Source organism: Nilaparvata lugens, chromosome 6 (genome assembly GCF_014356525.2).
Source record: "Nilaparvata lugens isolate BPH chromosome 6, ASM1435652v1, whole genome shotgun sequence".
Classification (NCBI taxonomy): Eukaryota; Metazoa; Arthropoda; class Insecta; order Hemiptera; family Delphacidae; genus Nilaparvata; species Nilaparvata lugens.
The window spans coordinates 40,611,076-40,635,497 of record NC_052509.1 but is presented as its reverse complement, the minus strand read 5'-3'; the positions used below and the strand labels follow the sequence as shown (position 1 = coordinate 40,635,497).

The 24,422-nt window shown below is 35.0% G+C and overlaps 1 protein-coding gene across 1 annotated transcript in view; it reads left to right on the top strand.

Moving 5' to 3' along the window:
- LOC111056204 (serine/threonine-protein kinase PRP4 homolog) overlaps nt 1-24,422 on the top strand; it is a 68,028-nt gene that overhangs the window by 30,720 nt on the left and 12,886 nt on the right. Inside the window, exons 11-16 of the mRNA XM_039431454.1 lie at nt 122-351; nt 15,470-15,623; nt 16,247-16,384; nt 18,795-18,909; nt 19,632-19,738; nt 20,572-20,703. Of these exons, the coding sequence (XP_039287388.1) occupies nt 122-351; nt 15,470-15,623; nt 16,247-16,384; nt 18,795-18,909; nt 19,632-19,738; nt 20,572-20,703 (876 nt within the window). The remainder of the gene's footprint in view (nt 1-121; nt 352-15,469; nt 15,624-16,246; nt 16,385-18,794; nt 18,910-19,631; nt 19,739-20,571; nt 20,704-24,422) is intronic.

Below are 24,422 nucleotides of genomic sequence, written 5' to 3'. Positions count from 1 at the left end.
CAAAATCAGCTATTTTACGATGAGTTTCTAGTACGTAAAGAAGTGTTCTACGAGCAGTTGTAGAAAAATGGTATGAGTGAGTAGTGAGTAGTGAAATACATTGTTAATGATGATTTGTCAGAGTCCCGGAATGCTGGAGAAAGGAGGTTTGCCGGAGAATCCGAGCCTGACGGACAACTGGGACGACGCCGAAGGCTACTATCGCGTTCGCATCGGGGAGGTGCTCGACTCGCGCTACGTGGTCTACGGCTACACGGGCCAGGGCGTCTTCTCCAACGTGGTGCGCGCCAGGGACGGCGCCAGGGGCAACCACGATGTCGCTGTCAAAATTATTCGCAACAATGAAATTATGTAAGTCAACCTACTCATTACAATTAGTTGTAATCTAGTGATATGTGAATCGTTTATCTTGTTGGTCAATAATGATTTGATACTGAATTGAATTATTCCATCTTATTCTATTTGCATTTATAAATGTATGCACATTTACAAGCAATGGCGGCTCAGAAACTTTATTAAATACATCATAAAATCAAATCCTACTAATGTAGTTGATTCAAGCCAACAAGCAAAATAAAATGAGATTACTGTACAGTACATCTATTTCAATTTATTTTCCCAACACACACACACACACACACACACACACACACACACACACACACACACACACACACACACACACACACACACGCACTTACACGAGAATAGTGGTGCAAAAAAAGAATAGAATAGAATAGCTGCCTTTATTTTTACCTAGGAGGGCGGAGTTAGGGCGCAGCCGGCCCTCTCTTACACTCAACCCTCCAATACAACACTAAATAATTACTAGATTAAACAAATCAAATTCAGAAAAAAATATATACAATATTACAAACAAGGTGAATAAATATTATTAAAATACAAAAATAATAATCAATGGAGAAAAAAATAACGAAATCTAAATTATAATTGAGATATGAATAGAAATTAAAGAATAAAAACTGATAAATAATACAATGTAACAAAAGAAGAAGTAGAAGTAGAAAAAAAAGAAGAAGAAAAAGAATGAGGAGAAGAAGAAGAAGAAGAAAAAAAGAAGAAGAGGAAGAAAGAGAAATAATAAATATCGAATTGTTTTGAGAAAAAGAAGAAAGAAAGAAAAACTGACCAATAAACCATTTGCTAGGTCCAGCCTCCCACACCACCCCTCATCCACCTGAAAACAGCCGCGCCAAACCGACGAGGTTCCTGAATTAGCCTCAGCTCAACAGGCAATGTGTTCCACAATCCACAAGCCGTCACAAGAAAGGACTTGTTGAACATGACTGTCCTATGAATTGGGACAGCCAGTAAATGGGAACCATGCCGGGTACCACCCCGACCAATGTCACACAAGAAGTGAAATCAAGCTGATCCAGGCTCACTAACACTAACGATGCATTCTTGTAATAATCCCAGGTCTGCTGGATGTAATTGTAGTATGATTGAGCGCGTTGATCATTACAAATACCTGGGCGTTGTATTGGATTCCAAGATGAGTTGGGTACAACATGTCCAGTGTGCTAAGAATAGGCTCAGAAAGCTGCTTCACGATTTTTCAGAGCTTAGTAATGTTCTGAGTGTGGATCAGTGCAAAGTAGTTTTCTTTGCCTATGTCCAATCTATAATACTATATGGAATTCTAGCTTGGGGAGGGGCTTCCTCCTCAGTCATTGAGCCTCTTGCAGTCACCCAAAGATCAATTATAAAAACAATTTTAAAGAGAGACTTTAGATACCTTAGATTTAGTTTATCGAATTTCCCTTACTGTATGTTAGACAGCTTTTTATAAAATCTTTGTTGATCTACATAAAAAAATACAAAACGGAACTTCTGGGAGAAACAGTTAACCATAGCTACTCAACTCGCCACAGATCCAATTACAGCTTTGAGATACCTCAGCTGACTCACGGCTCTGAATTGACAAATCCTTCATACCTGGCCCATATCTTGTACAGAAATGTGCCAGGGGTGATTAGGGAAGCAGAGGCGTTTAGTTTGGTAGTGTTTAGGAAGTGGGTGGACAGGTGGCTGTACCAGATTGGTTGGGAAGCTTCAGAAGAACTACTCCAATCTCGTTATGCTTGGTGACCAACACGACTTCAAGGTTTCCAGACAATTGATTGGTATTTATTTAATCATTGATATAACCGGTTTGACTGTTTTGCATTTCTGGTTTATGCTTTTTTTATTCTCTCTTTTGAGAACTTCTGTAATCCCTGCCACTGCGGTCTTCAATAAAATATTGTTTTTTCTTCTTTATTTATTCTATTAATCAATCAATGTATTTAGTATACTTATTCCTACATACTCATTCTTAAATATACATCAGCACAATGTATTATCTATTTTATAATCAGAATATTAATAATACATCTACAATATAAGTGTATTCTCTATTATTTACTTCCATGAGCAGATTAAGCTTATTATGTATAAAGTGGAACTCCCCCCCCCCCCTACACACAGATGGATAGTCCAGTAGGGGGATTCCAAAATATGTTTTATTGTATTTCTTATTCGTGTATTATTTTTTTGGAAATAAACTAAATTGAATTGGTTGGGAAAAGCCTAGTATTATTTAGAATAGTTTGGATAATTAATTTTTGTCATAATGAAGAGTTCTTCCAAATGTGAACAGCCTCCCCCACACGGTTATACCATATTGAATTATAGATTGAACCTGAGCAAAGTATACTATTTATAATAAATATCGGGGCACCGAGCTTCGCTCGTTATTATTATTTATAAACTATTGATAAACAGAACACAATTCTTTAAAATGATTGGGATAGGACGAACAGGCACAACCCAAAACTGTTTCTTCCCCGAATTTTGATTTATACACTATAAATATTCCAAAAAGTAGGTTATGTTTCATACACTTGAATTCAGGTCCAATTTTCAGTCCAGTCATTTGAAAACAGAAAAGTTTTAATTTAGATTGTTTACAAACCAGATTGAATAACAAAATAACACTTACTAATCACTTAAAACTGTGAAATAAGGATTAACTTTGAATATTATGATATACTCTCATTTAGAATGACATGTCATGTCAACAAAACAGATTATTTTGATCAACTCGATTAAAATATTTATAGATTTCTCGTGAGATAAGCTGATTGATTACACAGCTGGAAATAATTCGGTTTCTCTCCCACACACGCATCTTCTGTTATCAACAGACGACGAAATTATCATCTGTTTTCCCAAGGATGAATAATTATTATCCTTTTCATGCCCTTCAGCGTGTTTTCTCAGGGATGAGACCTAGTGCAAACGAATTTTTATATCATAAACCTACTATGTTCCAAATTTCGTGAAAATCGTTATAGCAGTTTTCGAGATCCGTGGTGTATCCGTTAAGGTGCGTACAGATATACGCGCCTCGAACATGAGCAATTCACTTTTAATCAGCTGATTATATTCTGTATTTTTACAGAAACGGTAAGATACATATATAAAAAGCTTGGCATTAGCTGATTAAAAGTGAATTGCTCATGTTCGCGACGCGTAAATCTGTACGCACCTTTAGATCCGATTTATGAGTATCGAAAGTGACTTGAAGGCAGTTTCTGCAATTTCGAATAGGGATGAGCATATAAAAGAAGCATCAATTATTGGCATTAATTCATCGGAAATTCGTCAAAGAATCCTAGTCCTAACATGTATCGTCACTCAACCGCATTAGAGCTCTCGAATCAGCTAAAAACCAATCAGAAATTCTCAACTCATATTCTTCTCACGTAATTAATGCAACCAAATATGAAAATTGTGAAACTCCTATCTCATCTGACATCAAAGATATTGAATAATCAATCTTGCAATGCTATTAGGCAAAATTGCTTCTTTTGTGGTAAAGGTACTCATCCACGTTTTAAATGTCCGGCTAGGGACATATTTTGCAAAAATTGTAAAAAGGAAGGTCACTTCGCTAAGGTGTGTAAGTCAAAGACCACATCAATAGAAATGACCAACTCTACATTACTGAACAATTCAGTTCACGCACGGAAATCCTTATCATTGTATAAAATACTATAAAATAATTTATCAAAAGTGATGATTCCTATAACAATTGATAAAGCGAATTATCAAGCTCTAATGGACACTGGAGCTACAGGAAATTTTATTGACAAAAATTATGCACAAAAACTGAATTTGAAAATATCGCCTTGCACAGGAAACGTTACATTGGGATCAAAGCGTTTTGCTCCAAAAATTCAAGATATGATTACTGCAAAAATAACCTTACAAGGAGAACAGTATTCCAACGTGAATTTCATACTAGTAGAATATCTCTGCGCTAATATAGTTTTGGGACATGAATTTATGGAAAAAATTGAAAACATAATATACATTTTGGTGTCGAGGAGCCCTCTTTGACCTTATGTGGCTTAACCCAAGCAAAAGTTCCTCCTTGTTCCCTATTCAAAAATTTTAAACCTGATTGTGAACCAATAATCGCTAAGTCACGCAGGCTATCAGTGGAAGATGAAACATTTATCTCAAAATAAATTGATCAATTACTAGAGGATGGTATCATTGAAGAAAGTCGATCACCCTGGCGGGCGCAAGCCTTTATTGTGAGACCTGACAATAGGAAAAAAGAATGGTTATTGATTATTCAAGAACAATAAACAGATTTACCGAATTGGACGCATATCCTATTCCAAACATGGAAGAATTGGTACGGAAAGTAGCTCAGTATTCATGGTTTAATACAATTGACTTAAAAACGGCATATCACCAAATACCTAACTTACCAGAAGAACGAAAATATACAGCGTTTGAGGCATGTGGTAAACTATATCATTTCTGTCGTATCCCATTTTGTTGTTACAAATGGTGTTTCTAGTTTTCAAAGAGTTATAGACTCTCTCATTCAAGACGAGAATTTATCCGACACTTTTGCCTATCTGGATGATGTCGTGATTTGTGGAAAAACAAAGGATGAACATGATACTAATCTCAAGAAATTTCTCGAAGTAGCATCACGGTATTCACTCACTATAAACAAAGATAAAAGTAAATTTCAAAAAAAGAAATACATTTTCTAGGTTTTCTGATCGAGACAAATCATTACGTCCAGATCCTGAAAGACTTGACCCTCTCATCAATCTACCGTCGCCATCAAACTCAAAATCCCTCAAAAGAGTTGTAGGTCTTTTTGTATATTACTCTAAATGGATTCCCAACTTTTCTAACAAGATTCACCCTCTCGCACACTGCAATGATTTCCCTTCAAAAGGTGATGCTCTACATACATTTGAAGTACTAAAAAAAGAGATAGCTGCATCTGTAATTCACGTTTTTGACGAAAAAGGTATACTCACAGTTGAAACAGACGCTTCTGATTTCTGTATTGCAGCAACCTTATCTTTTAATGAAAGACCAGTGGCATATTTCTCCCGAACATTGAATAAAAGTGAGAAGCAGCATTCCAGTATTGAAAAGGAGGCATATGCTATAGTTGAATCAATAAGAAAGTGGCGACACTTCTTATCTGGTAGATGTTTTAGACTAATCACAGATCAGAAATCCATAGCTTTTATGTTTGACGGTTCATCAAAAGGAAAAATAAAGAATGACAAAATTCTAAGATGGCGCCTGGAATTAGCACAATATACTTATGACATTATTTACCGATTAGGTAAACAATACGTTTCTGCTGATGCTCTCTCTCGTGCATGGGATGTATCACAAACGAGCAGAATTTAATGAAGTTCCATGAAGATCTTTGTCATCCTGGCATTACAAGGTTTTTCCATTTGATAAAATCCAATAACCTTCCGTATTCAGTAGAAGATGTAAGAAAAATTTGCATGAGATGCAAAATTTGCTCAGAGTTGAAGCCAAGATTCCATCCTTCAAAGGAAATTCGGTTAAAGCTACGCGACCATTTGAAAGATTGAACATAGATTTCAAGAGACCTTCCGTCATCCAGCAGAAACAAATGTATTCTCACAATAGTAGATGAATATTCCAGATTTCCATTCGCTTATCCTTGTCGTGACACTTCACCAAGATCTGTAATTCTAATGGCCAGTTGCACGTACGTCTGTAAAATATGGACATTAACGCTGATTAACAAATCAGTGTTAGTTTTACGGATTCATTTTTGTTCCACAAAGATCGGTTAGTTTTTTATCCCGATTAAGTTTTCTGGTTAACTAACCAAGATTTTAACGGTTTCACAATCATCGGACAGATGTTATCATTCTGAACAAATGCCACAAAATTGAGGTTATGTTATTGAAGCGGTGACCATTCAATAGGCATGCACCATAAAAATGTTCTGTCTGTCGCTAGTGTCCAGTGCAATCTGCAGACGAACCAGATCGAAAACTAACCTCAAAAATCAGAATATAATTTTGAATGCTAATATCAGCAAAATACACTTCTCTATTTTATTAATGGATGAAATTCATGCATATATTCAATTTCATTTATTGCCAATTATAATATTCAAAACATATTACAAACTCTTTATAATATGACATATCATTAAAAATACAATTAAATAAGCATACCTAATTACTCATACATATACTTGAATAAAATTAAAATAAAATATAAAATCTAGGCATCACCAGCAAGAAGAAAATCTTTGCCCGCTGGTGAGAGTTGCAAAACTGTAAAAGAAAAAACATAATATTTCGAAATAATGCAGAAAGTTAAAGTTAAATTTAACTAATAATTACAAAACTTTATAACAGCAGAATCATAAAAAATCAAACAAATATTGTGCAGAGAAAAGATTATAAAATGAAAGTAAAAATAATCTAAATTAAATTGCTATATTTAAGGTAAAGAAATATTCCCTCTTAATCCACTCATTGACGCTCTATTTTCCTCGTTAATGACGTCATCAAATCTTCTTCCCCAATTGTTAAGTATCTGAAAGACCGGGTATGCCTACTCAGTGCAACGATCATATGTTGGATACTGTTGTAAATATTTAACGGCTTTATATTTTTCCTCACCAATACAACATCTTTGAATGTTAGACCCTGAGCTTCATGTATTGTGAGTACCTTAAGTGAACCGACTGGAGCCTTGTTATTCACTGCTTCCATCACCATTTGCTTCTCAGCCTGTGTAAATGTAAGGATTAATATCTCTGGTCCTAGTTGATGATAGCCTCCGTTACTGATTGTTGGCATGATTGAGCGTATAATCTTGTTCCTCGTGCAGATATCCTTGTAGTAATTCGACAGTAGGCAGTATAAGTCCATTGGGCATCTGTTAGAGACTGATTGGTAATGATTTGGTTCCGAAAACACAGAAATATGTTTCCACATTGCCGGTAAATCACTTCTCTCAATTACGAAATTTGTCTCGAATCACCAAACAGAATTATTTCATCAGCGCCCGTCAGCGCAGAGACGAATCCTACGAAGCCTGCGTGTATTAGTATGGCCTCATCGATAAACACACGATTATATTTCTTGTTGTGCGGTCCATTTATCAGAAATGACGACACTGTTCTTTAGTTGGAATTGATTATAGAACTATATTTATTCTCGTTTTTTTTTGTATGGCTACTCTTATTTATCTAACTGCTGCCCTTGTTTGAGTTAATATGAGGTCTTTCAATGGCTCATGCTTTTCTATAATTAGTTGTGTTTTTCCACTACCAGGTACACCATCTATCCATCTGACCTTTGGTAATACATATTTTGCTATATTAACTTTCTTGATAGAATACAACAGTTCCTCATTTAACAACACTCGAGTATCTCTACTAACAATAATATATTTTTCGTTAGTTTTGAAGCTGTGAGAGTGTTTATCGAAGGGCACATAAATTCCGCCTCCCTCAAGACAAAACCCCATTCTGTATTTTGAACTTGTTGGTTTTAAGAATATTTTCAGTTCGTTGTTATACACATTCATACCCCTCAAATGAATATCTCTGAAAACTGCCGAAGAATCATGTATATTTGTGCTTTGGAGTGTCAGCAAAACTTCTTTGAAAATTGTTCCATTGACTCTATCGTATTGCTGTAAAAGATTTCTAAGTTCTATCATGCAATTGACAAATCTATTGTTCATATCATCTTCCGGTAGATAGCCTCTTGGACATTCGTTCTCGTCCGGTCGTTCTGCTTCGGGAATATCAAGAAAATTCATACTACCAGTGCCTCGATGAAAGAATATATATTTCAAATGACCAGTTGATAAGATGAAGCTGAGCAACTCAACAGATGATATAAATCAGCAAGCTGATTAAATTCATCTATGCCTACGACAAGTTGGTAATTATTTGATGCCCACTCATTCATCTCTGATAATAATTTCTTAGTTTTCTCAAGAACATTTTTTATCACTCACTGGCAGCAAGAAGTTACGTACAGTTTGTTTATCAGGTTTGTTTATCGTTTGAAATAAAACAGATGTGACTCTATTTTGGCAATAAATAGAATCAAGGTTATTCCATTCTTCGAGCGTCAGCGATTTCGATTGTAGTAAATTTGACAATCCATCTGACACTCGAACTTTCTTTTCACCTACGTAGGCAAATGATAAATTTATGTCTGAGTATTTTCCAAAATTATTTATCAATGATACTCTACTTTTTGCTGTTTGATTATTTACGTTCAATCTATTTTTAATAATTCAATGATTTTTCAAGGTAGATCGACTCTCTTAATTGTCAATATTCACTTTACTTTGTATTTCGTGGTTCAAAATTCTATTTTTCAATTTTTTAAACAATCCCATAATTAGTTCTGTCAATTACTTGTTGCAAAGCCTTTTTGTAACATGGGCATTTGGCATTATTTGCTTCATGATTTGCCGGTTTATTTATTTTCTTACAATTAGAACAAGTTGGATTTTCCTTGGAAGAAGGACAGTTTTTGGCATTATGACCTGAAACAGAACAATGACCGCAAACCTCCTGCTCCCTCTTACAGTGCTTCATTATATAAATTGCTTATATAAGTGCTTCATAAATTTATCATTTGCCTACGTAGGTAAAAAGAAAATTCGAGTGTCAGATGGATTGTCAAATTTACTACAATCGAAATCGCTGACGCTCGAAGAATGGAATAACCTTGATTCTATTTATTGCCAAAATAGAGTCACATCTGTTTTATTTCAAACTATAAACAAACTTGACAAACAAGCTGCGATGTAATCACTTGCCTTACAACTAGTGAAATCAATATAAATCTTAACCTTATTTATGATGAGCTTCCTGATTTCAGGGTCACACTCTAATACCCAATGCAGCGTTTCCTTGTTTTTAGGGCCTAGCTTGAAAGCTGGGATACAACCTTTCTTGAAATCTGATTTTGAAATCTCAGTATTTCTAAAGTTTTTACTATAGACAATTTCAGATAGCTCTTCTTTGGTGATGTCAGAAGGTACATCGTACAGAATTACTTTCGGCTTCTTGTTGGTGGGTTCCGTGATTTTAATGGCTCCTGAAGTATGCAAGCCTTGGTTTTGAAGTATTTTTTTCTCATCCTCTAATGTGTCTAATACTAAAAGAAGTCTACCTCCTCGCACGTTGACTGTTTTTTTGACCCTAATATTGTCTTTTTTGGGATGTTCTCTTTTAAAGCTTCTTTAAAAGAAGCTTTATAAGCCAGATGTGATAGTGCTGACGGAGGCTTGGTTGAGGGATGACAATAACCTAATTCCAATAGATGGGTATGAGGCTGTTTGCACAACAGCTTATTCTAATAGAAGTGATGGAGTTGTAGTTTACACTAGGAAGGATATAATGACTGATAGTAGGGATCTTGAAATTGGCGGTGCCAATTGTCTGGAGGTAAAGTTAAAATTTAATAGAAAGAATGTGAAACTTCTAACCGTTTATCGGAGCCCTAGGTCTAACTTCGGTGATTTCCTTCACAGTCTAAGAAACTACTACGAGGTTTTCGAGGAGAACACTATATATATAATGACAGGTGATGTTAACCTGGACCTCATTGATAATAATACAATTTATGAACGCGACGAGTATCTTAATTTTTTGGTTGGGAGCGGTTTTGTTAACTGTATCAATTCTCCCACAAGGGTCTCTCCTACAACTAGTTCTTGTCTCGATCATGCGTTTGTAAGACCGATGGAAGCTCCTGTCATTAGAGCAGCCATACTCACGTCTCATATTACTGATCATTACGCAACTGTTATTGGCCTACAGTACCCTCCGGCAAACAGGGACCCGGCTCCTCTGCTTAATATCTCTCCATTCCGCAAGATCAATTTTAGAATTTTTGCTAACAAAATAAGAAATGAAACATGGCAAACTGTAATCAATGAATATGATACCAATATAAGTTCTGATAACTTTATGGAAATAGTTGAAAAAATCTAAATGAAGCAAAATACACTCCAATTAATTTTACTAGTAGAACAAGAGTCATAAAACCGTGGATAACTCCTGCTCTTGTGCGTTCAATACGTGAGAGAGACAGGTTGGGGAAACGATTGAAGAATGAACCCTTTAACACAGTCTTGAAAATACATTATAAAAATTACCGGAACAGACTTTCTAATTTAATCCATGCAACCAAAAAACAATATTATAGTAACCTTATAGCTGAGAATACGAATAACCCCAAAAAATTATGGAGAGTAGTAAATGAACTGGCAGGAAGACAAAGAAAAACTAATGATTTTCCAATTTCAGTTTTTACCCAGAATTACAATAATATGGATAGCATTAAGCAAGTGACAGACAATTTCAATAACTATTACTCCAAGGTAGGGTATAATCTAGCTGCAGCTCTGAATTCGGGTGGTGAAAGGATTGTAGCAGATGAAGATTTTTCCAATCCAAATACTTTCTTTTTCCAAGCTGTAACAGAGGCGGAAATTACTTCAATAATCCTTTCCATGAAGGGTGACTCTGCCCCTGGATTTGATGGTGTTGCAGCGTCCCTAGTTAAGAATAATGTTGAACACTTTGCTAAACCTTTAGCTCACATAATCAATAATAGCATGAGACAAGGCGTTTTTCCAAGGGCCCTGAAAGTAGCAACTGTCATTCCCATACACAAGGGTGGAGATAAGAATGCATACCCGAATTTCAGACCTATATCACTCCTTTCTGTTTTCTCTAAAATATTGGAAAGGGTGGTGAGGGTACAGCTAAGTAACTTTCTTGAAGCTCACAAAATTATAGCTCCAGAGCAGTATGGATTCAGGGAGGGGGTCGGTGTTAATGAGGCCTTATTTGACTTCGCAACATCTGCCTTCAATAGTTTGTCTCGTGGCAACTGCCTGGTCGCTGCTTTCCTTGATCTGGCGAAAGCGTTTGACTCCATTGATAGAAGAGCACTGTTCAAGAAGCTGGAGCATGTCGGGGTACGTGGCATTCCCCTGGATTGGTTCACAGATTACCTCACTAACCGCAAACAGGTGGTTAGAGTGTTGAACATTGAAAGCTCCATGGCTACTGTAGACTACGGGGTGGTACAGGGCAGCACACTCGGTCCCCTTCTATTTCTTATTTATATAAATAACATAGTGAAGGTAGAATCAAGGGGGAAAATATTCCTTTTTGCAGACGATGCAGCTGTACTGTTTGAAGGCAATACATGGAATGGTGCTTATAGGAGAGCTAATGAGGGCCTTAACACCCTGAAAAAATGGTTTGATCAAAACTCCTTGACCTTAAATACAAACAAAACAAAAGTAATGCCTCTGCAACTCAGTAATCATAATGTTAATATAAGGGATGGATTGTCTATTGTTATTCATACATGTCCGGATCTTACTACATGCAATTGTCAGGAGCTGGAGCAGGTCTCTGAGTATAGATACCTTGGTGTATACTTTGATAAGAATCTAAGATGGGATAAGCACACAACGCACCTAAAGCAAAAGCTCAGAAAATATATATATTTATTTAAAAAGCTAAACTCCCTGCTAGATCCTTCTATTATAAGATTGGAATACTTTGCTTATGTTCAGGCACTGCTCCACAGTGGTATTGTTGTATGGGGGGTGCCTTTATGAACGTCTTGAAGCCGCTGCTGATTGTGCAGAAGGCAGTTATCAAGGCTGCGGCAGGCCATCCAAGACGTTATCCTACTGATCAGCTTTTCATGGAGTTTCAGGTTTTGGATATTCGACAGCTTTTTATCAAGGCACTACTTGTGCATATGCATAAAAGAAGGGAAAGTTTAAATATAATTTTATCAAATCATGACCATTTCACACGTGCCTCTAGCATTAGCAACATAAGGATGCCTAGATTGACGAGTCTGGCCTCATCCCGATGCCCCTATTATATTGCTCATCGCTTATGTTGCAACATGCCTGTTCAGTTGTCAATCTTTAACACATACAGTAATGCCGCGTACAAGAAAATTTTGCTCTCTTGGCTGTTCCAACAGAGTAGAGAAACATCGGAGATGTTATTGCGGTCTGCTTACCATTTCTAGAATTTTTTTTGAAAATAATAATCTGTTTTTAATTTGCTATGTCCGTCTCTGGCGTGTGCTTGTCTGGCGGCCCTGATGGATGATCCTCGACCCAAATTAAAACTTTTCTATTCTGTACTTTCTCCTTACTATCTCTCTCTTTCTATATATCTGTCTCTTTTTCTTTCCCCTTCTCTTCCCTTCTTCCATTTTTTCTCTCTCTCTCTTTAGTTAGTTTTTCCTCTTGTTTCCTCCTCTGAATTAAAATGAATATATAAATGATTCGGACTCTTCTTCGCACACAGGCATCATAGCCCATGTGAAGAAAATTTCCTATAATGCTTTCTATAATTTTTTGTAATGTGTATTTATAAAGAGGAATAAATTGATTTGATTTGATTTTAAGTTTTCGCTGCTTTGCTTCTCGTCCCCTTTCAACTCGGAAGGTTTCAGCAGAACAACATGCTCTTTTGCTTGTAACTTCCTGACGTTATTTGTAGTTTGGTCTACTGAAGCTATCTTTTTTGGCAGTTTAATAACATCAGCAAAACCTGTGGGCTTCTTAATTTCTTGAACAGATCTACTCAAGTTAATAATTGATTGCTCCAGTTTTGGGCCGCCTGAGCTCAATGTGGATGTTAACTGGCTTATTGTAGTTGCACGGGTATCAATTTTAATCACAGATTCCAATCACATATATTATTATATTTAAAAACCTGTCATAATCTGCACGCAAGATTTTCCTCCTCTCAAATTCTTCTTCAGCCCATTCTTTGAGCTCCAGAATAGTTTTATTAAGATCTTGAATGTCTTTTTCAAATTCCGATTTCATAACTGAAGTTATGTTACTATGCATTTTACATCCTGTTGGCTGATCCTTCCTTTCCTGGTCCTGTTCCTTGTCCTGTGGGTTGACGTCCTCTTCTCTTCCTCCTCCTCTTCGTATTCCGAAATCAATCCATATGGTGGCTTTGTTGGTGAATGAAACATTTGCTGATTTAAATCGGATAATTCTGATGTTTGGAAGTTAGATAACTACACTGTATTCGCTATTGAAAGCTAACACCTTGCTATTGACCTACTTTTTACTGCTGTTTTTAAAACTACTCTACGCTATGATGTATCGTTACTCATCGGCTGTTCGACTAAGACTGATATTATTCTAACAATTCACATCTTTAAGAGCGAATATCGCGAAACTTGTTGGATATATAATAAAACTCCACTGTACAAATATTGTAGAGGGTTTATCAAGTGTCGATGATGGATAGTTAGTCATGACGGTTGACCGCATCGTTCCCAAGATATAAGCGTGAAGCTAAAACAGCTAAAAATTCAACTTTCAAACCACTCTCATCCCTTTAGTGCATGAGGTAGGGATGGGGACTTTTGATATGTTCTCCTCTCAACTAATCCTAACAAAGCTGCAAAGTCGTAAAATTGTGTTCAAAACATTCCCTCCAAATTCCTTTGTCAATTGGTCTATGTTGCTCATGTTGCTCAACTGGAGATTTCACACTCAACCTAAACTAACACTAAAGCTGCTGCAACAGTTGTAGGAAAATGCGTAAAAGTGTGAAATTATACATCAAATTGAAGATAATTTAATGCTCTAAGCTCATAATAAGCATGGTTTTTCCATCGATTTTTGAAAAGTTATAAGAGCAAAAATAGCAAAAAAATACAGACATACGTGTTTTTTTTTCAAAAATGTCACTCCTCCAAGAGCGGATATTTCGAAAAATATAGAAGATATAAAAAAAGGTGTTCAATGAATATTGTAAGAAATTATAGCTAGTATTTTATATGGAATAGTCATGAACAATAGTATATAGAACAGTTATGTCTGTAAGATAAATAGCTTTCGAGTTCTATGCGAGAAACCAAAAACTGGTACTTTTGAACCACCCCCACCCCCTTAGCACAGGGGGAACTTTTGATATGTTTACCTCCTCACCTAACTACACTTAATAGAACTGCAAGGTCAAAAATTTTCTTCCAAACTTTTCCCTCTTTCACCTTTTTTTGACTGGACTACTAGTAATTCTCTATAATTGAACATTCAAGTCCAGTCAACAAAGGGCGATAGAGGTATGAGTTTGAAAGACAATTTTGTCCCCGTATTTTTTTTAGGGTAGTTAGAAGTTAAACCCTCCTAGAAATCAGGAATGTTTTAATATCGAAATTCCCTGTGCTATTGGGGTGGGGGTGGTACGTACCATTTTGGTTTCTCGAAAATAACTCGAGTGCTAAGCATCTTACGGACGTAAAAATTTCATACAAAATTGAAGCTTACATAATTTCCTATTAATGTTAATCTAACAAATTTAATTATTTCATATATCTTTCATAGTTTTCGATGTATCCGCTCTTGAAGGTGTGACAGTTTTGAGAAAAACACGTTCGCCTCCAATTTCTTGCTATTTTCGCTCTTATAAATTTAAAAAAATCTATGCTGATTATGAGCTTATAGAACATTAAATTCTATTTAATTTTATTATAATTTCACAATGTTACCCATTTCCCCACCACTGTTGCAGCAGTTTTAGTGTTGAGTGTGAATTCTTCAGTTTTGTAGCATTAGACTAATTCACAAAGGTATTTGCAGGAAATGTTTTAAAAACAATTTTTGACTTTGCAGCTTTGTTGAGACCAGTTGAAATGTGAACATAAAAAGTCCTCATCCCTACCCCTCGAGCTAAAGGGATGAGTGTGATTTAAACTTAACATTTTTCAATTTTTTGCTTACACGCTTATGTCTTGGGAAAAATTTGTTCATCCAACATGACTAATCATTCAAAAATATGCGAGAAATCAAACAATGGTACCTTTGAACCACCCCCACTCCAATAACACTGGGGGTGGGGGTGGAAACATTTGATATGTTCACCTCCTGACTACCCTAAACAAAACTGCTGGGTCGAAAATTGTCTTCCAAACTTCCTTCTATAACCTTTTTTGAGCATTTATTGCCTGGACTAGAAGCCCTATTGAAATACTTCATTTGTTCTAGTATTTGGACTACATACTTTTTTCAAACATGAACATTTTATTTTCTGCAGGCACAAAACTGGTTTGAAAGAACTGGAAATCCTCAAACGACTAAACGATGCTGATCCTGACGACCGATTCCATTGTCTGAGGCTTTATCGACATTTCTTCCACAAGCAGCATCTTTGTATGGTGTTTGAGCCTCTCAGTATGAATTTGAGAGAGGTATGTATGTACAGTACTCATAACCGCTCAACATCTATACGACATTTTCTGAAGTAGAAAATGGGTGGCTCTTTGGAGTAAGTGATAACCCGCCGGTCTAATAATCAAGAGAACCCGAGTTCGAATCTCGACCGGGGCAAAAGTTTTTGACCACAGCACAATCACATAGATACGGCCACCCCGTCTTTCGGAGGAGGACGATAAGCCGCCGGTCCCGATTACCTGAAAAGTAGTCGTCATCTCTCATCATCATCCCTCTCTCTCATTACCCACGCACAAGCCTAAGAGCTTATGTGGGCTAAAAAAAGAAGTCCATCAATTGATTTTGTTGTGTATCCTTGAATTTAGTCGATCATCTTAATATTAATCGATTATTGTTCTCTATCTTAGAAAAAAAACATCAATTAATCAGTTTTACTTTGGATTCGAATTCTAATACTATTTATTTTTTATGAAATTAGAAAAAATAATATTTTTATAATAACAAAAAATTTTAAAAAATGCAGCCTAAAATTTTATTTTCCGAATAAATAATAAATTAGGGGTACTAGTAATTATATATAAAAAGAAAATACCGATTTTTTTAATATTAATGTATATCCTGTTACTTGATTTTTTTCCAGGTACTGAAGAAATATGGTAAAGATGTTGGACTCCATGTGAAAGCAGTCCGTTCCTACAGTCAACAGCTATTTCTGGCTTTGAGATTGTTGAAGAAGGCCAACATTCTCCACGCTGATATTAAACCAGACAACATTCTTGTAAGTTGGAAAACAAATCAGAATTATCGTGGTGGCATTTGTATTTTTCAATATTTGAAGCTCATTAGACCTGAAATTAATTGACTTTGAATATGAATGGTTTTTAGTATACTGGTAATAGTTATTAGTTTTAAGTATAAAACACAAATACCCATGCAATGCATGGAAATAGTTTCTGAACTTGAAAGTTTTCCTTGTTCTTTTGCCTATTTGTATGTTGAAAATATACCTAAAGAGTTCAAGATAAATATATTTGATGATTTTAGACAGAACTCTGTTGTAGTCTCGACTTTTGTTTCAAAGTATATATTTGAATACTTATTTTTTGATTGAGCAATTTAGTATGTATTACACCCAGCTAAATCAGCCATGCACAAGAGTTATTTGTTTTTAGGGGCTGGACTTCGTTGTTGAAATGTATGAAATTGATTTGAATTTGACAACAAACCAAAATTCAATATCTTTAAATAATAGTTATTTGTATATCTAGAGTGAAAAGTTCATTCTTCACTCGTGATATACACAACATTTTTCTTCCACCTACATTTTTATAAAAACTGCAAATAAAATAATTTTTAAAAACGTACGTGACCAAACAATGTGTTAGAAGATAATCTAAAAAGTAAACAGCTGGGCAGGCTTGTAATCACAGTTTTCCGCCGACAATGCTATGCGCTATGTCAGCAAAAGTTGTAACAACAATGGCCGCCACAACTACAACTATGATGAAGATCCCGTTTCAAATTTGATTAGTTAATGAGGAATATTCGTTGGCTGGTATTTTGAATAACATGGAATAAAACAAACACACACACACACACACACACACACACACACACACACACACACACACACACACACACACACACACACACACACACACACACACACGCACACACACACACACTTGTCGCTTTTAATTCCATAATATTTACAGGCTGATGTGCATTCCACTCTCAAAAGAATAAATTATCTGGACAGAATTAAACACAATTAAATATTAACAGCATTTAGAACAAATAGCTTTTGAAGAAATCAACTTAGCAGGAAAAAACGAGCAAAAAAATTTGAAAATGCGGAAAATTACAAGCTTAGATGCAATACATGCCCAAATTCAATATTGGACAGACTGGCCTTAGCTTCAATAACAGATACAGTGAATTTATAAAAACATTAAAATAAAATTCACAGTTCACATTATTTGCAGAACACCAAGTAACCACTGGAATCGATCACAGAAACATCCAAACATATTGAAACCTTAAAACATGAAACATATTCAATTACCTTTTTGGTTTGGGCTACTCTCAATTATCAAGAAATAAAACATATTAAGTAGCCTACTCAACATGTTTCAACATTAATGTCATTTTCACTTGAAACTTGACATAACAAGACATGACATAACATCGCTTTAAAATGACATTGAAGTTGAACAGTTAGTTAAAATATAATCCTTAATCACATTTGTAGAGAGCTTAACAGATTTTGTCTATTTTTCATGCATTTTGTATGTAATTAAGGATTTTTTTTAAGATTGCGTTTTTTAGAGACTTATTTTACATCTTTCTCTTCAAAATTAAATTTTCTACAAGTTCTGATCAAATATTTTGTGTTTATTGTACATTTAGCATAGTGAATCTACTTTAAACCTTAAAGGAGCTTGTTTTCGGGACTAAGTTTCGCGTATTTCGTCACATATCTTGAAAATTACTGTAGCTACAGGTCTGCAAACGGCTTTATTTAATTTTTCAGTTAATTTTACATGAAGTACGCTAAATTGTACATCTTGATTAACAGCCAACAAATACCCGTAGGGGTTCATTTCAGCAGGGGAACTGAAATTCAGACAAAATCTTTCACCCTGTATAACTTGGTAACCAAGCATTTTCGGACCTATGTTAATTAGATCTTTTTTTTCTTCTTTTGTTGTGAGGAATCACGCCTTTTTTCAGGGTAAATATATATATATATATATATATTTTTTCAGAACACTCTGCATAACACATCCTCCAATAAGCCTGAATCTTTGGACCAATATGAAATATTCAAACAACAACAGCAAGACAGATTTAATTAAATTTATGTTCAAGTTATTTCAATTACTCCATACATTTTAGCCAGTTTCCAACACATGAAACAAGCTCCCCTATAGACAGGCTCATGAAGCTCCTCATCTGGAGTGAAATGCATCCCACATTGCTCAATCAAGTTAATCTGAATAATCACTTGGAAACAAATGTCGTGACTATAACAGAGCTATTATAAAGTTTTCAGTCGTAGAAAGCAACATCGATATTAGACAGTTTGTAGCCTAAAATTTTAGATCTTGTGTCAGATATGGAATTTGAATGTAGCAAATTTGATGAGTTTATTATTAATTTTAGATTTAAAAACTTACATTTTTCAGGTGAATGAGAGTAAATTGGTTTTAAAACTTTGCGATTTTGGATCAGCATCTCATGTAGCCGAAAATGAAATAACGCCATATTTGGTCAGTCGTTTCTACCGAGCTCCAGAAATAAGTGAGTAAATTTCAATTTTTATTCATTTATTCATCCAAATTCCAACTCAAAAAAGTAATGTCAACAGAAGTGAACCATTCTAGTAGTTGAGTTGTTTCACAAAATTAACTATAATAGCAAAACTCAACTATGATTGTCTAGGTCTTGAGGATTTCAGAAGGTAGCTCAAGATTTATATTTAATCTATACTATAATACAGGTAAGAACTGGCTTATACACTTACGGGATAGGAAAATAATGTTTCATGCATCATCACGTCTGAGCTACTGGACTGATTAACTTGAAATTTTCTATATTATCTTAATAAACCGGCCTATTTTCAATTCTTTGAGATTTCATTACGTCAAGTTTTAAAATAGGCCCTTGCGAAGCACGGAGTACCAGCTAGTATAAAATAATTATGATAAGTTGTAATTTACTGAATAAATTGCGGCATATTGGAATACTGGACGCCCGATATTAGATAATCTTTGTGAATTGTTCTCATGTTAATCTTCTTAGTCAATATTCGAATCTAACAATTTTCAATTTAGCAGTAACCTGCTGATCTAACAAATTTTTTGTCGGCAATCCCTACATTACGGTTTTCATTTTTGCTCTGTTGAAATTGAAAATATATGTTGCTAGTTGGATTATTGTGGCTGCAACAAAGAATTGTGTGTATTGCTTCATGTATTGCTGAAATTTATTGCAACTAATAATATTATTATTGTGTTTTTCAGTTTTAGGTATTCCGTACGATTTTGGCATCGATGCCTGGTCGGCTGGTTGTACAATTTATGAGTTGTATACTGGTAAAATTTTGTTCTCTGGAAAGTCAAATAATCAGGTAATTTTAATTCAGTTTTATTAACATCGTAATGACGAACTCCTTGAACACATCATGAATATTCATGGGAATCAACCATATGCATGTGCATTATATTAAATGGAGCCGTCTTATGATTCAACCAATTCATACTTGTGTTTAAGATTAAAGTACATGCTCTCATTTTGACAATTTCTCCGTCTTTGAAACACATTTGCTGAATTGTATAGTTATTTTATTTTAGTATATAATATTATGAATGATTTGGAGACGTCACTTTTCAATGTTTTTGATTGCACTAAAGCTTTTTTCAAATTTTAATAACTCTAATATTAAAATATTTCTGAAGTAATAATTAAGTAATAATCTGAATATTTTCATCAATATTATTCTGTAATGTTGAACCTCAGGTCATTTGTAAATTAATAAAATAATAGATTAAGAATACAAATTATAACTTATTAATTTATTATTTTATCCATTTCAACTGGTACTCTAATACTATTTCATAAATAAAAGAAAGTAGCCCTGAATTCATAAATTTTAAGAAGATATTATCAACATTATTCATATAGTTTCTTTGTTGAATGATTGATTTTGACGCAGGAAGTGAACCAGAGGTATGAGAAGTTTGTTACCTACAGCAAGATCTCGAGATGCAACAATGATGGAGAGATTCGTGAATATTATTTGAAAATAATTTTCACCGCTTATGAATGAATATTTATTGCTGATTAACTTATTGCAGGACCTCCATTTTCTTCCTAAGGAAAAATTTAGCATCTGAAGAATCAATAAGTCAAACATACATTATTATAAATATTGTTTTAAGTCTCGTTATTCTTTTATTTCAGATGTTGAAGTTTTTTATGGATCTGAAAGGAAAAATACCAAATAAATTGATAAGAAAAGGCCAATTCAAAGATCAACACTTTGATTCCAATTGTAATTTCCTGTACCATGAGGTCGATAAAGTAACTGAGAGGGTAAGTTTAGTCTTTTTTCAATACTTAGGCCTACAGTAGTATCAGTTTGTAGTGAAAAGTTTAGTTTTTATTGGTTATTATTATTATTAATAAATTGTTAATATGTTGCTATAAAATTACAAATCGTATCAGATTGCTGGAACAGCATGTTTAAACTATTATAGAGATTACTTTTCATTAAAATGTATAAGGAATTCTTTCTTATAAATTGCAATGTATATTGGAGTTTTCTGATGGTAGTACAAAGCAATGTTGTTTACAGTCTTCACATTCTAACAATATTGATTGACACTTCAATTCTCTCTCCTTCTGTATTCTATTCTTTATTTTTGAATTTTAATTTGCATTTGAAATTTCGACTACGATAAAATATTATCTTATGTTAACCACTCAGAATGTGGATATTTTTTATATTTGAATTTCTATGTAATTTTGTCTTCTTGTAGTACGGTTTTTGAATTTATAATTTATGTTATTGAATGGCATATATCTGTAAGCGATTGTTGAGAGCTTTCTTGGTCATACATGCTTTAGTTTCGTAGCAATTAACAGAAACCAATTAGATCGATTCTAGTAACTGTTTACTAGGCAACCAATGGGTTCATTGAATAAAAACTAGGATCTAGTGACTAGCAACTAGCCATTAGTTCTAGCTATACAGAGTGGGTGAAAAGTCCGAGAACGGCTTAATATGTTCATACACAAAGATAATTTGACGGTGGGTGTGATTGGGGATCTTACTCAAATTTAAAAAACTACTTTATAATGACTTTAAAAATCCGGTCCGCCATATTGAATGCAACTTCATTTTTTTAAATATGAAGGTGGTCATGCGATACATGATTTCAATACCGAATTTAAAGAAAAAATGAATGGCGGAAACCGCATATCGATATCTCAAACCGTTTCGAAGAAATTCACATTATTAATCAATACTATTCAAAGCAGAGATAAGAGAAAAAAGTCTGAGAACGGCTTGGTATCTCATAAAAAGAAGTGATTCCAAGGTGGGTGTGATTGGGAATGCTACTCGAATTGAAATAACAACTTTACTATGACTTTAAAAATCTGGTCCGCCATCTTGGATCCTCCATTTTAATGCAACTTTATTTTTTTAAATAAGAAGGTGGTCATGCAATACATGGTTTCTATACGGAATTCTAAGAAAAATGAATGGCGAAAACCGCACATCGATATCGCAAACCGTTCAGAATATATTCACATTATCAATCTGTACCATGCAAATCAGAAATGAAATACATGAGTGGTATTGATTGATAATGTGAAAATCTTCTAAACGGTTTGAGATATCGATGTGCGGTTTTCGCCATTCATATTTCCTTGAAATTCCCTATCGAAATCATGTATCGCATGACCACCTTCCTATTTAAAAAAATGAAGTTGCATTCAAGATGGCGGATCCAAGATGGCGGACCAAATTTTCAAAGTCATTATAAAGTAGTTTTTCCATTTGAGTAGGATCCCCAATCACACCCACCGTCAAATTATCTTTGTGTATGAGATATTAAGCCGTTCTCGGACTTTTCACCCACCCTGTATAAATACGATTAAACAGCTGACTCGAATCCTAGCTTGCTTGGTAATGTCTTGATCAATATTATTACTAATAGATTTAATCGACCTAAATCCGGCTCCAGACATGCGTCATTCGGCAAGCACCGAATGTTCGGCGTTCGGCAAACTATTCGTCTTGCTATTTGCCGAATGACGAGCACACATCTTTACACATGCGTGGTTTCCCGAGCACTTGCTCGTTTTGCGAATAGCTAATATTCGTTAACTGAATGTCATCTACCGTCAACATGGATCTCGATATTGAAGATGCTCTTCTTGCTTATCCTGCTTTTATAAATAAACCAAACTAACCCTATGTACCCCGGTCAATAACTGTATAGGACATGAAGCCCTAGAATTTTAACTTCAATTGATTAAAAATATATATTTTTAGAAATTGTTGAAACATTTAAAGAATACTGTACAGGTTTTAATTCAGTAACCTGGACGGGACTGGTTATTATCTAGTATTCATCAAAATTTGAATTATTCATTAACTAGCAGGTAACCCGTGCTCCGCAAAGGTCTATTTTATTATTATTATTATTATTATTATTATTATTATTATTATTATTATTATTATTATTATTTCATTGTATAAAACCGCATATGATGAGCACAGCTCAAACGGTGTACAACATGTCAAATATATCAATTATATGGTTTCCCTCCATTGAGGGAAAGTTTTTCATTTTACAAAATCGTCTGGATAACTTCTGATCTCCAGGATTTCAATGAGAAGATCTCATAACATTCTCTTAATGAATACGGGCAGCATTCATTCAGTCTATCTTTGAGAGCTGTATGAAATTTACCATGACTTTCAACACTCTTAAGTTCGTCCGTCAAACAGTTGAAAATTCTGAGCCCAGCATAATGTGGTCCCCCTCCAAGAGCGAAAGTCTATGAGTGGGGTACTGGAGGGTAAACATTTTGTCTTGTGGGGTATCTGTGTGAAATGTTATTCTCCATGAATTTCTGCTTGTTACTGTAAACAAAAGATGCAATATCCAAAAAATAAAGGGCTGGAATTGTTAATAATTTGAGTTTTTTGAAAATAGGCCTACATGAAACCCTAGATTCGGCTCCCTCAATAACCCTGATTGCTTTCTTTTGCTTACGGAACATATTGTGGAGGCTTGTTTGGCTGCTGCCCCAGAATAAGATACTGTATCTGATGTGAGACATGAAATAGCCATGATAGACTGTTAGTGCTTTTTTCTATTTGCCACTCTGACTATTGTTTTCAAGGCAAAAATAGCATGGGACAATTTCACATACAATGCTTTTACGTGGCTATCTCACTTAACATTTCCCTGCAGGTCAACACCAAGAAATCTAATCATTTCAGCAGCGCAATATTCCTCTCCTGTTGCTGAGTAAAGAGTATGTGCGAAACTTCCAGAGCCCCCAGTAGAAAATTTGAGATGATGGGTTTTCTTCAAATTTAATTTTAGAAGATTAGCCTACAGCTGAACCAATGGCTATGCTGGTTAAGAGCCTGTACTGATTTCCGCTGGACTTCTTCATCATCTTTACCCTTCACAATCACAGTGGTATCAGCTGCATAGAGAATGAGGTCAGAGCTAATACTAAGAGGGAGGTCATTAATAAAAATATTGAAAAGTACAGGACCCAAGATTGACCCCTGAGGAACCCCACATAGGTTTATTTTCCAATCAGATGTTTCTACCCCGCCACATCCGTTTGTCAGTCTGACTGCCTGAAATCTCCTCGAGAGATATGAATTGAAAAACCTGGCTGCTTTTCCCGTAAATCCATAAAATTCTAACTTTTTCAGCAACAGTTCATGGTCGACCATGTCGAAGGCCCGGGAGAGGTCACAGAAGAGACCAATGGCACCCTGAGACCCATCCAGAGCCCTCAACACGCTCGTTACCACATCAAAAATTGCGGACTTTGTTGAGAAACCCTTTCTGAAACCATACTGTTTCTCATGAAGTATGGAGTTACTTTCCAAAAATCTAGTAATTTGATTAAAAACAGCCCTTTCAAAAATCTTAGAGAAAACAGTCAGCAGTGCAACAGGGCGATAATTCCTAACATCTTTCCTATCCTCTTTCTTATACAGTGGTTTGATAATTGCAAATTGAGTTTTCCGGGGAATTCACCATTCATAAGAT